The 16,417-nt window shown below is 42.0% G+C and overlaps 1 protein-coding gene across 1 annotated transcript in view; it reads left to right on the top strand.

The window, feature by feature from the left end:
- MCTP2 (multiple C2 and transmembrane domain containing 2) overlaps window positions 1-16,417 on the top strand; it is a 125,181-nt gene that overhangs the window by 6,278 nt on the left and 102,486 nt on the right. Inside the window, exons 2-3 of the mRNA XM_075100636.1 lie at window positions 10,442-10,545; window positions 11,319-11,855. Coding sequence (XP_074956737.1) covers window positions 11,382-11,855 — 474 coding nt within the window. The 5' untranslated portion in view covers window positions 10,442-10,545; window positions 11,319-11,381. The remainder of the gene's footprint in view (window positions 1-10,441; window positions 10,546-11,318; window positions 11,856-16,417) is intronic.

A 16,417-nucleotide genomic window follows, 5' to 3' on the forward strand; every position in this document is an offset into this window, starting at 1 on the left:
CTGAAGATCAAGCATTCATCCACTTAGGTGCAAAAGGTGCTTGAACCAGCAAACCTCATCTTTTTAGCTGACTGCAAGCAGTTTGTGTTTCAGGACACTTCCCAAATTAGTGGCTATTGCCCATATCTGCTAGACACAGGTAACTGGAACGTGGATGGCTCTTAAATGCATTAAAAAGCATTGCTACATCTTGAAAGGTTTTTATTGACACCTGTTGCAAAAGTTTTGGTTTTGAGCTCTATGTGGTTTTAGTCCGTGAACAAAACCAGGAGGCTGTATAATTATGATAGCTGAACTAAAATGCCTTTTAGTTATTCACCATAACTAAACATCCATGATTAATCAACTCTGCATTTTGTTTGTCAATTATGGGCTAAGTGGTTATAATTTGTGCATGTCCCATTTAGTCTGAGAATATGTGAATGGGGCGTGATAATGACAGGTGTAATGGTCAGTTTGATCTGTTCTAAACTATCCCGCCTGGAGCTATGTATGCATGAGAGGAGAATTAAAACCAAAAAACCTCTGCTGTGGTAACAGCGTAGAAATGAGAAATGAGCGCGGTTGGGCAGCATGAGCAAGGAGCTGTAGACATGCTTAAGGGAAGGTATTTACAGTTTAGCTAACTTCACCCCACCCTGCCTAAGGCAAATTTACCCTGGATGAATCAGGACTAAAATGTTTTTTAAGGACTGTCTAATGTGCCCACAGTTTTTCACAATAAAAGTAGCTTGACTTGGATGGTTGTTAACATCTTCTTGGGTCCGCCACCTGGATGTAGCTGCCAGGAGCTCTCTGTTTGGACCCAGGATTTGTGTTCTTCAGTCTGACACAACTGAGATGGAATAAAATCCAGCAAACTCTGGCTCTAAATGGAGAATCTCTTGCATCCTATTTAAAATACTTTTATGTTGAGGTTTGGTGCTCTTGTGCCAACAGATAAGGTCTCTCTCATCTTCACCCCATCATTTGATGTACAGTGGAAATAAATGATGTTTTTAAAGATGCGTGCAAGTTCTTCTGTGAATCACTGGTCCATAACAGCGTTCTTCAAAGCGTGGGGTGTTTCCTCCTTCTCTCTTCCCCCAAAATGCTTTTCAGGGAGGTGTGAATGAGAAAAGTGTTGTGCTGAAGATGCTGAGGTGAGGCGGGCATTGGGATCGAGCACTGCTGTGTGGTGTCCCAAAGTCAGGGCTAACACAGGTAGCAGCTCCAGCAACTCGTTCTGTGCAATGTGATGATGGCCATACTGGGCAAGACCAAAGGTCCATGTACCGAGGACCCCATCTCTGAGTCGCTGACAGGGCATGCACTCACAACCGTGTAATACCAAAGCAGCCCTTACTGGGGCTCAGAGAGGACAGAATATTTCTGAGAATTCTGGGTTAGAAACAGAAAGCACTGAAGAAAATTGCCCATGACATCAGATCAAGTGACCAGAATGCCAGTGTAACATCAATAAGCCTAGTTCCTACCTAAAAGCTGCCTGTAACTACAATGATGCCGAAGATGTAGAAAATGAAAGCTACAGAGCAGGTTTGTCATATAAAACAAATAACTGAGAAGAGCTGAAAGTGACTTTTAAATTACTTCAGCAAGTGCAAGTAAAGGAGGCATCATCCTAACTCAGCAATGCTAATATTTCTGTTTTGGGGAGCTTTTTGTATTAGATCACTTCCAGGAATGCACCAGAATTAACAAAACTGGGCTTTGCTGTAGAGTTGAGGTTGTCTAAACTTCTGCAGGTAAAATCCTGAACAGGTCACTTGAATATTCACCCCTGCATGGGATTGTAGCAAATACTTACATTTTAATTTTTGACCCTTTTATTCAAACTTAAAATAGTTACTGGAATCATAGTTTGTGGGTCTCTTGATAATGATGTCAGTATTTAGGGGCTTCAGCTTTAGCAAACCGAAAGCCAAGCGTTAAGACTTGGGAAGTGCCGGAGTATAATTGTCAATGATCGTGACTTAAATTTACCAACTTGATCTGATCTTGTCAATGGGAAAATAATGCTGTAACAGAACCCGGAGGCAAGGTGAATATTTCTAGTGCCGGGAGGCTGAAAACTCAAAAGGTGCATGGAAAGATAAACCTCAAAGCTGGTTCTCTTCTGTGAGAAATGACTGGCATTTAGAGACATGTACTGGTATAGATTTAATCTCTACAATTGGAAAACAAAAAGTTTAAAGGAGTCTTTAGGTTTATGCTGCCATTTGTGCACTTAATGTTTTACTGTCATGACTTCAGGGGAGCAATATGACTGGTTTTAGTTGCATGCATTGGCTTCTTCCTATTTAAAGTATGAAGTTATTGCCCAGGATGAAATTTATTCATCAGAATAACAGCTATGAATAAGGAGGATGAAGCTCCTTCAGTCCAGGAGGAAGGTATATTGATGCATTTCCTTGCTTTTTCATGTATAACAGAATCATGCTATTGCAAGTTTTATCCAGAAGCCAGGCTTAAGCGAGAGAATTTTTCTGGGCATTAGTGACTAGTTTGTATGTATCTCTTTTCTATACCGTTTGTTATCAGTTTTGCTGCTTAACTTTATGAAGTCAGCCGTGTAATTTATGGCTTATTCTTATCTAAACTACTGTAATCTGTAAAAGCATAGCTTGTTGCCGATTGTTAAAATTTCTTCTAAACCTGCCTTTCCCCCCATTTCTGTAGCAGGTGTACCATACCCTTATTGCCATTTAGCTGATACAAAACCATGGCTTTCAAAGATCTTTATTCTCAGGAGTTGTTCCCTAGTAATTATCTGTTCCTGCTTCAGTATTTTTCTGAGCGTCCTACCTCAGGATCCTTTGTAACTGAATTTTGGAGTAGCTGAGGATCCACGAAGCACACTAAAAAGTTCAGGTACTTTGAAAAAAATTACATGGGAGAGCTTTGTGCTTAAGTTACTGGGCTTGTAACGTGGGAATAAGTGTGCAATAGTTCTGCATACTCACAGCTGATTTCTTGTAGATTTAAGAAATACTGTGTGTCTTCCAGCAACACTTCACTAGAAGAACATGCCAGTGACAAGGAGGAGTTTTTCTCTCCCCCCAAGTAAACACTTGTTTACCAGTTGTAGCCTGGAGGTCAGACACAGATTCACTGTGGCTATGATTAAGAGCCTTCCGAGGCTGAGGATCTGATGACTGCTTTGAATGCTAAATATTTTTTTATTCTTTATTTAAACTCCCCTGGGCTTCTCCTGGGCTCTCCATTTCACTTGTATTTGTGGGCTCTGTCCATCATCAGTCTCTGTACTGCTAACTAGGTATAAGTTAGTTGTACTGATGATTGTGTGATAGTGCAGGAGATGGCACTGAAACCCTCAAACGTTTGACTTTACCAAGAGCTTCCTAAGGGCTTTGTGTGTGGGTTTTCCAGTCTCCTTTTCAGCTTTCTCAGTGGCAATGCACAACATCAGGTATCTAAGTGCTGTGATTTTCTCTAAGACTTGGGGTTCTTGCAGAGAATGAGGGCTATTACTGGTGCAATTCCCTCATTCAGTGGTATGCTACAACACACCAACCTCTGTTTTCTTTAGGGACAGTTGTCTTCAGCCTCCTGCCTTTCTGAATTAAGAAACTGTGAAAACACTGGGTCTAGAGATATACCCAATCAGTAAGGAGTTGATAAATGTGAAAGGACATTTAATCATAGAGGTTAATGCAGATTCAGAGTAATCTCAACTCTCCTGTGTACCCAACTTTCACCGTGAGCTCTGGCCCTGGCACGTGCCACGTTGCCGTTGGGAAGAGGAACACACTGTAGTAAGAAAGAAAGGAGCCCGCTTAGTGCAGGCTTGTGTCCTGTTTGAGTCAGTGTCAGGCCATTTCTACAGATCAAAAGTGTTCTGTTTACGCCACTTCGGTGAATTGTTAAATAAAGAATCACGCAGAGCTTTTAATAGATCTTTCCTCTATAGTCACTTAGTTTTGGTAAGTAGTGTGACAGCAACAGTAATGATTTAGGGAGCAATACTGGCATACACAAAAGTAATTTGCATACAAGCACAAACTTCTTTTATTTAAATATGTGTCTTCAGTGCTAGTAAAAGGCATTAGCTGATTTGGCCTCCAGTGGAAATGAGTCTCCAATTTCCTTCCTCGGTTTGTTTTCCTTGAGAGTTATGAAAAGCGATGATCTATTTCTGTGCACCTCTTGTTATAAAAATACACCTTTTGTAACGAGAGAGATGAACAAGGGCTTGAAGGGGACAGTGCAGAGGAAGGAGGCTGCAGGGCTGGGTTCCCACCAGAGCTCCTCTGGATGAGCACTAGCTCCTTCAACACATGAGTCCCTGCCTCTCTCCTGATCTTGTCTTGCTCCTCATGTGAGCTCTGATAAACCTTCCCTTTTTCTATTTATTTTAGAGCTCTCCTGATCTCACTGTTACCCTGCTTGTAGCTACATCTCTTCTTCCCCTTGCTGCTCATCCACTTTCCCTCTTCCCCTGCTCTAGGTACCACTTTTCCTAGGGATCACCTGATGCCACTGGGGACAATGAGGCAAATTATAAAACATACATAGCCAACGGTAAAGAAATATCCCGCTTGCTGGCATGATCTCAGCACATGGCACAGTGCCTTCCAAGGGCAGGATCTGTCACTCCAGGATCTTTCTTGGAGCCTGGTTTGATATGTATGTTATCCCCTGCAGTACAGGGCTGCAGGAAGCATATCTTCATGCATAGGTGTTCCTGGAGAGGTCTGACGCTCAGCGGCTGTGATAGCACTGCGGGGGCCCTCTGGCTTGCACAGGTACAATTACAAGCTACAGTATTTTGAAGGAAGCTGAAAGGGTGGAAGGAACTTGTGAAATATTTTGGTAAAAAAATACACCCAAACGCTTCCTTCTTCGTTTCCCCCATACGTACTCATCATTTTTCTTCTGCTTTAGAATAGACAGGAACAAACCAAAAGTAATACTCTCATAAGCTGGAGGCAGGTGCAGGTTTTTTTTCAGTAACTTTCACTACCAGATGCTATTTTAAGATGCTTGTAGCAGCTGGTTGTTCTGTTACTTCTCATAGTTAGTGCCTGCTCATAAATGAAAAGAAAGCTCTCCAGATTGTGCAAGAGTCTCTGAAGAGTTAGAGCATCCCTGTTCCTCTCTCTTGTGTGATAAGTGGAGGAAGATGTGTGCTTGTTTCATGTGTTTGTGAAAGGTGGAGCCTATCATATTTGAGCCAATTAAAAGCCAAGCATGGGTTCTAAACGCCCAGAGCCTAAACCACCAGGGATCTGTAAACCCCCTGCCAAAACAACAAACCCAAAACCAAAACAAAAAACCAACCAACTTAAGATGCCTGTATTATCTGCATATAAGAACCTTGCTTCCCTTAAGCTTTGTATTTACCCTAGCTAGTATTTGTGATCATCTTCTGCAAAGACTGTACATTTCTTTCAGCTTCAAGAAAATAATGCTGGCTTCTTTTGGTCATCTTATTTATAATCAAGCACTGAAGCATATAAAATTGTCTTTTATGAAGCACTTGTACTCATTTGGTTGACAGGAACAGATCAAGATTTTGTTTTATTTTAACTTTAAGTTTAACAGCCCACTATACTTTGCAAATCGGTCTGTAACTACAGAGCAATAGAAGAGCAGGTTCTGTATCAAACTGGCATCATTTGAAGCCCTACGGTGAAGCTTAAGCTCAAACGCTTTGGAAACTGGCCAAGACATGACCCTGCTTTTGCAGCAAGTCGCCTATGCAATGAAGACGTTAGCTATACTTCAGCAGTGCACTCCCTTTGACGCTTGTTAGTACTAAAAATAATTCCAACACTGATTTCCCCAGGGTAATTAGCCTGTGAAGACTCAGGTTGAGGTTAGGCTTTTTCTGGTGCCTATCAAACTTAGGTTCAGGTATTTACCATATGCTGTAAGACACAGCTGCAGGAAGAAAAGGCTGTCTCATTTTCTCAGTGTTGTGATGTGCGTATCTAACTCAGTGTCCCTTGTTAGCTTCTGTGATCATGCCTGGAGAGGAATGGCCTCAGGCCCACCTAGGTCAGCCTTTCATTTCGAACTTGTATTGCTCTTCCTAGAAAGGTTGGACTAGATGATCCCTGAGGGCCCTTCCAACCTGGGATTCTGGGATTTTCTTCAAAGGAAGTGCCCTGGTAATGTATTCCCTTTTCTTTTAAATATTTTAAATACCATACATGAGTGTAAAAATGGATGGAAAGCTCCAGGAGAACCTGGTAACTCGGAACAAACGGTTGCTTTATTTGGATGATATTCTCTTATTTCCGTGGCTGTTGATGCTTATCATAAAGCTACTGCGTTGCTAGATAAGGTACTGAAATAGGCCATTGCAAAGAAGGAAGTGGAGGGTTTTTCTCTAAAGTAATTCCACTCTTAGAAGTGATTCGTATTTGACTGTGTTCTAGACAGAGTGATGAGAAAAACCTGGAGTACTTAGTATGATCTGATATAGAAGTAACCACCCAGCACATACAGTTGTTGTTTAACCAGCTGAGAGCTATTTTCCTGATATTTTCCTTTTTTCTCAGGGAGGAATGGTTTAATTTATGGCTCCTAGGGCCAGAGGGTAGAATTTATGGCAAAAAGCTGAAAGAACGCTGTGAAAAGAGGATTCCAGCCCCTTTCCCTTATCTCCTCCTTGATGGCAGCCTCATGTCTTAGTGCACTGAATCAGAAATTATAAATATAAAGGGGTTATACTCTTAGTGTAACTTTTAATAGCCAAATACTATGCTGCACAGCAGAAGTATAATTAGCTTTGCTTGTGGCTTGTACAAAGTCTCATGCATTAGGTTTTAATCCAGTGAATCTGCGCCAGGCAGGCAGGGCTTGGGGTGAATACCCTATGCCAGAACAGCCAGAATCAACAGAGTTTTTACAATGAGGGAGCTTCATTAGTTCCCTCCGGTTTGAACCCATTTTAAGAAGCATGTGAGCGAGGAACATCTTCCTAACAGCCTGTAATGCACATTAGTATTTTCAGCTGCGATGGCTTGAAATGTTGGCTAGCATTTAGCTGTAGCTGAAAACATACTGACTGACTCAGACGTTACGAAGATGGATGGCATGCAAACTGACCCGATGTTTTCACCTTAATTGGATAGGCAAATTGAGTACAATGATTACTAGATTTATAAAAGTTGTAATAGCGGTGGTGGTACACACAGCTGCATCTTTATCTTCTTGCTGGCTTTAAGGACGCTTCTTAAAAGTGCTAGCAGGGAGTGTTTTGGGGCTGCTTCAGTGAGCATTGTGCATTTCTGGGTGTGCAGGGAATGGTTACTTAGTGGATAAAGTGTATTCCATAATTTCCAATATGTAAATCAATTTGGGTTTGTTTGCCAGTTTAGTTACATTGGGCACTTTTATAATGTTTTCAGACTGTCTTGCAGTATTTCTCACTTGTGGCTTTTCTGGCTTCCTGACAAGACAGTAAGTGAAGTAGAATTGCAGAATGATTTCTCTAGGCTTTTGATGGCATTTGAAATATCTCTTACAGCCACCTGTTAGAACATCTAGAAAAAGCATTTAGCTCTAAATATTATAACAGTTTAAGGGAGTACGTAGGGAGTGTTATAGTGAGAGAAAGCAAACCACAGCAAAAACAAAAAATCCCAGGAATTGTAATTAGGAGATACTTAAAGGAGGATAAAACACTAGAAATATTTGTTATATCAGTCAGATGGTGAGCTGTGATCAACTACTTTGTCACTAATCCTTTCCTTCTTGCCGTATTTCCTCCAAAAAAGGAGGAGGCAGCAAGAGAAGAGGATACAATAAAAATGACAGGTGCAATCAAAAGGTGTCTCGCTGCAGGAAGAGATTAAACTATATGGATTCTTCTGAGCATTCGAGATTTAGCAGCAAATTAAAGAGAAGACTGAAGAAGATAGGAGAAAAAATATCTTTTTAGCCTATTACGTAAAAACAGGGAGTCAATCAAATTAAAAACCACAAAGTTAAAATTGATAACAGGAAAAGTTTCTCTTTGATTACTGTTTGCTGATTTTTTGCTACAATTTGACATTATAGGGAAAGAATAAGGAGGCCAAGCTTAGACCAGGAATTTGGCAAAGTACGCTTTTCTCTGTGGTTGCTTAGGGAATGTTTGGCGATCCAGTTGCCACTGAACTTCTGAGGCAAGCGGGAACACTTCTGGCCTGTGAAGGATAAGGAGTATGTAAACAACGTGTTTGTACCAAGACAGCAGTTTTTACGAGCAAGGGGGAATTTCTCTCTCTTCAAAATTACATGTTTCTATTGATGTTGCTCAGTATGGAAAAGAAAAGCAAAAAAAAAAAAAAAAAAAATTAATGTAGGAAGAAAGAACAGTTGTGCATGTGACCACGTGCTGGTGTGGTACGGGAGTGCCCCCGGCAGCCTGGCACCCCTGGCTCCAGCTCTGCGCTGGGGGGCAGCGTGGTCCCCATCCCTCGTCTTCCAGTGGCCTCTCTGGGGAACAGGTTTCTGGTCGTGGTGGTGATGCGTTTCTTCTGCTTGAACTGGGGAAGTGAAAAACGTGGCAGTCTGTGGATGGCTGATGTCAAAGCGCATTTGCCCTTCAGATTGTATTTACCCTTTCCTCAGATTAGAACAGATTGTGTATTTATTTTTATTTGTGGATTATAACCATCAATTGGATTAATTTGCAGCAGGAGCGTGGGTGTAAAGGTCCAGAGGCAGAGTATGGTCAAACTCTTTGGTGACCCAAGGATGGGCTTGTTTCTTCTGTGGCCTCAGTTCAGGCAACCTGGTGCTCCCTACACAGCAAAGATCACCACCGCGTTGCCCCAGCGCAGGGGCTGCCAGGCGGCGGGTAGCTGGAGCCACCCCTGCTGTCTTGACCAAAGCCTGGAAACTTTTCCCCTATTTTTCCCCCCCCCCCACTGTGATTTTGCCTTGTTTGAGGACTCTGCTCATTCTGAGTTAAATGCAAATGGGTGTCAGAGATACAGTACGGTCCCTGCACCATCCTTGCTGAGTGGGCATTTCTATTCAGCCACTGAAGGAATGTAACTGGAAAAAAAATTCAACCGGGGGAAAGTAATCGGAAAAACCTACAGGAACAAGTCCGCTGCTAGGAAACAAAAATCTCAAAGCAAACCAAATAACAATGACAGCAGTGGGTCGTCAAAATGAGAGGGGTGGAGAATAACAGGAAGGGGATAGGAAGCAGTAAGAGCCTGGGGAAGTGGCGGTTGTGAGCTGGGGCCTGCCTTTATTTACAATGCCTTTATTTCAGCAGGCTTCCATGCATGTAGGTGAGCAAAGCATAGAGCACTGGCAGTAGATGAGTTGTTTAAATGAGTCCCAACGGTGGTGTTTCATAATGTTTTGTGCAAATGTGTTTGGCCTAATAATTTCTGTAACTGCCATGTGATGTAACGCTACCAAGGAGGCCTGCGGCTGCTGTGTCAAGTTTTCATTTAAAGAGGGAGGAGCCCACGTGAAAGCTATCAGCTGACGAGAGCAAATTCAGCCATGTCTCTGAGCTTGCACAGAGCATCAGATGCCGCTCCTACATGGGCATTCCTACCTCTCCGGTCAAATGTGTTAGGATGGTTGGCATTTATTTCTTTTCTTCTCTCCCTGTAAGTCTGATCACCTTGTACTTCATCCTGAGTTCAGTAAGAAAAGAAAGCCCCGTCATGCCTTTGTGTGCCTCAAATCTTCCTCTGTGAGGTTCAGAAAATTGTTTTTGCCTCCCAGTGATGCTGTGAGGGAAAAAATAATTTCAGTTTGTCCGTGTGCAGTTTGATACTGCATCTGACTTCTGGAGATAGGGGTGAAAATACTGTGTTAAGCTGACATATCTATACTAGCATGTCTTCCTATTTGGGGAAAATTTGTTATTGCCTTGTGAATGCATGCAGTGCAATTAAAGCTTATTGGTTTTTTGTATTGAATATAATGATGCTGATATTAATCATTTATATACCAATATAAAAGGGGGGAGGATTGTGCAGCTTCAGTTACATAGTAATACAGTTAAAGGACTTTTTGTAGATGCCTGAACACTCTGCAAGTATGGTGGGGTTAGTCATAAAATTATTTAAAGAAGTTATTAAGTAACTATCTATACAGCCTCATTCAAACTAACGAATGTAAGAGTAGATTTCTTTGAAAGCAGGCAGTGATTACTCTATCTGGATTCATTCAATGGTTGTATTTCTATTCCCCTTTCTGGCGTGTTCCCTATTAATTAGGAAAACAGTGGGATAAGTCATTTTTGGTGAGCTATGCAACTGTTAGAATATAAATACGCTGTGAGTTTTGGAAGCAGCAGGCATGTAGTTATCGGGTATATGTTTATAAGGACACAGGTATATACTGTAATCTCTGTGCGTGAGTCTTTGGGAATGTAAATGAGTAAACCTGCAGGTTTCATCTGCTTTTTTTCTTAATGAGTTTTGATGATGATTTGACTATCTCTGCCTCACAGAATGAGGATGGTAGCTCAGCTGTTAATCACGAAAGACGCTGTCCGTGAGGATATTCCTGTGCACAGAGGTGTCCATTCAACCGATCCCTTACAATGCTGATACAGTAGGTGATTTTGTTTTGGCTCTTCTCTTCTTGTCCCTCCCTACTGTACAAATGCTTAGGATGAATCAACTCAAAGACGGGTCCACCAGGTCGTCTTCAAAATCTGTTAGTGATCCATCCATCCATTTTTGGCCTCATTTTCTCTCAGTTGCCTTCTTTATGAGGAAAATTAATTCTGCAGCAGGAGCTTTCACTGGCAGTGGGTTAACGTAAGGGAGTGTTTGGGGGTCTCAGCTGGGATTTCTCTTGTCCTGTGTGTCCTCCTCAGCCCCTTAGTTTGTGGAGCTGCTTTTCATGTTGTGCTTGTCCACTAAGATGTCATGCAACAATCCGTGTAGCCAAAAAAACCTACACAGGCTGCAAAAGCATCAGCAGAAATTATGGTGCCAGCTTTGCCAGCATCTTTCGTGTGCTAGCATTATTGTGATTTAACTCCCATCAGTAAACTTTGTACAGAAACAGTTTCAAATTGGATAAATCTCGAATTTTTGCAGATTGGGACTTGGCAGCGGAAGAAATATAATGTCTCCGCTTAGCAATCATAAAGCAGTGGGCAGACATTGCATTTTAGTGTAGGATTAAATACTTGTTCTGGCTGTTTTCCTCCTAAATAATCAAACCTACCCACCAGATTGTATTTGGAAGCTCTTGCTAATGTTTTAACTGTTTAGAAAAAAATGACTGAAAGTTTCAAGATGAGACAACGTGAATCATAATCTTCAGCGGCTGTTCAATTTCGTGATTGACTTGCCTTCTTCCTATGTTCCTTTTAGTCACCCTGGGAATCGCTGAAGCTGTTTCGTGCAGGAGACATTGCTGAGATTCCCCTTGCAACAATGGATTTGGATAAAGCATCTGTCTGGGGATCCCTGAAGCAGAAAACTAGACCGTTCCTGCAAAACCTAAGTGTGAAGAAGACGAAAAGGAGGTCTAGCAAAATAGTGGAGAGGAAGGTCCACTCCTTGGACCGACGCCTCAGCGTGTCGGTACCTGACATGCTGGAGGTGGAGACTCTTACGGAAGAAGAAACAACTTATTCAAGTACTCGGGTGTTGTCGAGCTGCTCCCCCAAGAGCTTCTCTAGGTCTGTGGTGTCCCTGAAAAGCAGAAGCGCTTCGGTGAGGCCGGTGGGAGAGGACTGGCCATGGGCGCCCCAGCAGGCGTCACGCACGGAGGTGACCGTCACCCACCCAGAGACGCAAGCCGCAGGCAGTCCCGCGTCCGAGGCGAAGAGGAAATCCAGCAGCGACCTCTTTGAGCTGCTGCAGAGCACCCGCCTGAGCGCTGCGCTGTCGGACGAGGGGGCAGAGGTAGGTGCTTGGGCATCAGCTGGGCTCAGCGGCCACCGTGGGTTCGTTGTACTTCTCATTGTCTGGGTTATAAAGAGATTCAAGGAATGAATGGGGGATAAAAATAAGTATAAACCATACATGAAATAAATTTAGGGAGACTGATTCAGATATCCTTTCCATTGATCTGGAGCTGCAATATAACCCCTCTCCATTATTTTTTTTTTTAATTTTGGCAAGGTTGTGATATTTCAGAGTGGTTGGAATTGCCTGCTTATGTTGGAAGTTGTTGCCGCCCTCTGAGCTCTGAAATGTGCTGCTGATACTTTTGCTGTAGTATTCTTTTTAGTTAATGTAGCTTTACCAGGATTGCTGTATAGCAAAATCAGCTTACCATCTGCCCACTCAAGATCCAGCTGAAGGCAAGAGGTGAAAGATGAAAGATGATGGGTGAGTGAGGTGAACTCCGTCTGTACCTAGAAGTAACCACGACAAACACGTGATGGGCTACAGTGACCAGGCAGCGTCGTGCTCAGGGCTGTCCTTTGGGTTTGTGTTGTGATTAATTAGAGAAGGTGCAAGCTCAAACCATTTCCTCTGCATTCCCTGTCTTGTCCTCCTCCTTCCCTTTTCCCCCAGCCCCGCAGTCAGTATTTCTGTGGCTGGACATACTGTCCCATGAACAGGAGGATCCGAGTCTAATGTTTCAAATCTGGCATGAAACGGTAATTCCTGCCTGGCCGGAGCAAAGCGGGGGATGCTGTGCGGGTGCTGTGGAGTTGCATGATGGCTTTGTAATACAGACAGCAGGGGAAGATTGTGGCTGCATGAAACGTTTTAGGTGAAATTTATTTCATTTATACTTTGTGGAAGCGTATCTCCTCCTGTTGAGTTTTCACTGGGAAGGTTAAGTTTTGAACTTTGTTTTGAGGCCTTTTCCCCCATAACCAAGGTGCTGCAGTTATGGCAGCTGCTTTCCTTAGTCATCCAAAAATGGGAACACATTTTGGTTTAAAGTCCTCCTTCGGGAGTGGTGATTCCAAAGGTCAATTAACACTTCTTTAACTGCACGTTCAACATGATGGTTACTGCTGTTACGGGGACAATGGTCCTTTCTGCTACAAAACTGCTTGTTCTGCATCTCAAAGGCCTGTATTCTTATCAAATCAGTGTTAGCTCCTAGTTTGTTGTGATGCAGATATTAGACTGGTAGTTACTGACCATCACTTCTAGATTAGTGTTGCTAAATTAACACGTTGGCGTCAACTCCCAGGAGTGTACAATTATTCAGAGGTCTGTGTAAGAAAAATAGCTAAAATGGTATATAATTTTGTTTCCGTGCTTAAACTTTACTCAAAAATTGTGGCAACTCAGTATATGGTAGATTGGACATTACGAACATGTCATTATTTTAGGGCTTTTTTTCAGGTGGTTTTAGTGATAGCAGCTGTTCGTTCCTGCTGTTGTAGACCAGAAACTCTAACCTAAAATTTACCATGGCAGGACCAAAGTTACTCCTAAATCCTGCTTTGAGTTTGGGCAAACCACGTGCTTTAGGAGAAGGAGGTACCTATATAGTGATGGAATAGCTTGACTTCAGGTTTCCTCCAGATGCACAGTCTGAGCCTGGCTTACTCTCTGCAGCATTTAAAGCTTTCCCAAATTGTGTATTTGTATACGTGTGTGGGTGTAAATCATTTAGTATTTACTTTTATACCAAATCACCTTGCTATCTGAATGTCCTACCTTCCTTCCTATAATCTGCTTCTAATTACAACTTTTAAATGCAGAAAGATTTTTTATTTTTCTAAAGATTACATAGCAGAGAGTGAAGCAAAGAAAAGTAGAAAAGAGATAAGGAATATTGAAAAAAAAATTAAGCTGAATTTGGTAAAACCCTCAATTTTCAGCTTTTCACGTACTTCATTGAACAGCTACAAAATTTGTACTCGGTGGGCCTTGGATGGGACAGTTTATTGCAGAGGTTATTGGTCTTCCAGTACTGGGTGGGGTTGCTGTGAGGAGCACGACAATAGCGTGCGTTGTTCTTTTGTGAGCATCATTCACTAATCAGTGAGGTAAATCAGAAGGAAGGCAGATCCCTGGAACAAAACAAACTAAAAAAAGCAAAAATGTAGGTTGAGCTTTCTTTCCCCCTGAATTGCTTGTCACATGCCACCTACTCATTTCCTGGTTATCTTTGGTCACCCATTATCATCAGATACTTTCCGAGACTCGTGCATATGCTCAGTGTGGGCTTGTGGTTTTTACACTCGTCTAAACTCTCAATACAGAGCTGTCAGTGCTCAGAGCGTGCCATCTTCAGTAATGGCTCTTGCCACAGGCACCATATTTCCATTTGCTGAGACAGTTACTTTATCTGTTCCCTGTCGCAGCCCGGCTAGGCAAAGCTGAAGGCTGAAGAAGCAACTGAAGTTGCATTGATCGATTCAGGTTGCAAAGGGCACCAGTAATGCCACTTTTTGCAGTTGGGTTTTGTTCGTGGTCACGCATCGTTGCTGAAGTGCTCTAACACTGCTGCTTCATCTTCCTACTAACACCTTGCAGTGAGTCACAGGCAACCCTTAGCCTCGTCCCGTTGCTGATGCACTCAGTGCCCTGGTATTTTGAATCATTCTACCACAGAAAACAAGAAGAGATAAAGGCTGTAAATCTTGTCAGGAGGAATATTTGATTGATTTTTTTTGATATATATGGACTCTTGATTGATTTGTTTTTATACAGATGCATTTGGGACTGTGACCCGCTTGGTGGATGTGGCCACATCCGTTTATACTTTTAAAGTTCAGAAAACTGACTGACTGCAGTCAGATAAAAATTCAAGATTTCAGGACCATATTTTCAGCAAGGCTCTTGTCTCTATTCAGTGTTCTTATTGCAATTAGCTACCTAGAATAATAGCAATTTCCATTATATGGAGCTAAAATGAAAAAACGAGCGTTTTTATTTAAAATTGTAATCTATGTTCAAAATCTGTCAATGTAATGCAAGTGAACAAAAAGCAGAATAAATACCAAATCATAACTTTGAGGGTAAATTTTTTATTATAGATTATATCAGGCTAGCAGGTAGGGTACTTTCTTATTTTCCGTACAGTTCTTTGATTCTATGTTTATGTCATGTAAAACAAGCTGCAAAGAGAAACCGTTACCAGTGCCAATGATGGTGCCTGAAGGAGATTCCTGTGAAGGCAGAGACTACGAGAAAGACTAGGTTTAATGCACACAAGTGAGATTTTATGCATACTAGTCAGGAAATTCAAAGTTAGGGTTCCCCTAGCAGCTGTAACTCAGCTCAGTTGTGCGAGAAGTCTCTTCTGCTGCTCTTTATGATGATAATTTTTCTACTTTTAATGCGTTTTTGCAAGGTGGCCAAGTTACAATTACTGTGGGAACCATAATGTTAAATTTCATCCGTCATGCAAGTGAAATTTTACTTGCAATACTGGATTGCTGTACTTCCCGATAAGTAATAAATGTCTTTGGGGGGAGGATGAGGAGGAGAAGAATTACACAAAAGCATATTTATATTTATCTCAGCATAGCAATATCTCTGAGATTTATGATCTTTGGTGCAGGAGGTAGTTCTTTATTTTTTTTATGTTTGTATAGTGCTCCACACAATGCAGCTCTCATCTGAGAGATTTGGATGTTACCACGCTGCACATAATAACATTTTCACATGAAGATCGAATTCCACCTTGTGTGCATTTCAGTAGACTGAGGTTATTCTTAGCATAAATCTTTGTATTTGAATGGGCCCTGCCTGGCATTAGACCAAAGGGGCTGCCCAGGCACGTAGGTCCTCTTCAGCTAAAATGATGATCAGAGACTGTTCTAGCAGTCAAAATAGCATCAGAGGTGTCTTCACCGACGAATCGCTTCTGTGCGTCCAGACAGTCTAGACGCTGTGCCACCGTAGCCTCAAGTTTTTCATGAGTCAGTATTTAGGAAGAAATGTTTCTCTTCCTCTCCGATGCTGGGCACTAGATAAAAATTCCTTGGATCTTTCAGTTATTGCAGAGAGTGGGGGGAAGTACAAGGCCAACATCTTTTTTTCCCCTTTCCCTTTGACCATTTCTTTCTAACTTTCCCGTGGAGCTTTTTCTTTTTTTTTTTTTTTTTAATATAAAACAAAACACAAAAAAAACCAAACCAGAGCAAAACTTTTCCTGGACCTTGCCTTTTGGGCGATGAAGGAGAGTGTAGCCAAGTGAGAGAGCAGCTGGCTCTCCAACCCCAGGATATTGCTGCTCCTGCCCACCACTTCTGGCATTTTTAATTTCGTCTTAGCGAGGGTACTTGGAGATTCAACAAATAAAATTCTGCTCAGGAACGGGGGTCAGCATTGCAGTGCTGACTGATAAGTCACCAGATGCAATAACCTTCAGGCATCAGGAGAGTTCATGGTAAGGACCTTCAGCAATGAAAGCACAGGTCTCTACTGGGGAGGAAAAGAATGTTTTCCAATACTGGAAGATGGCACTTATTTTTTTAGGCTAAACTCAAAAAACTGCGTGTAGTTACTGTAAAACAGGAAAAAGAAACTTATATCTAAATTAT

The sequence above is a fragment of the Phalacrocorax aristotelis genome, chromosome 7, assembly GCF_949628215.1.
Source record: "Phalacrocorax aristotelis chromosome 7, bGulAri2.1, whole genome shotgun sequence".
NCBI classification, from domain to species: Eukaryota; Metazoa; Chordata; class Aves; order Suliformes; family Phalacrocoracidae; genus Phalacrocorax; species Phalacrocorax aristotelis.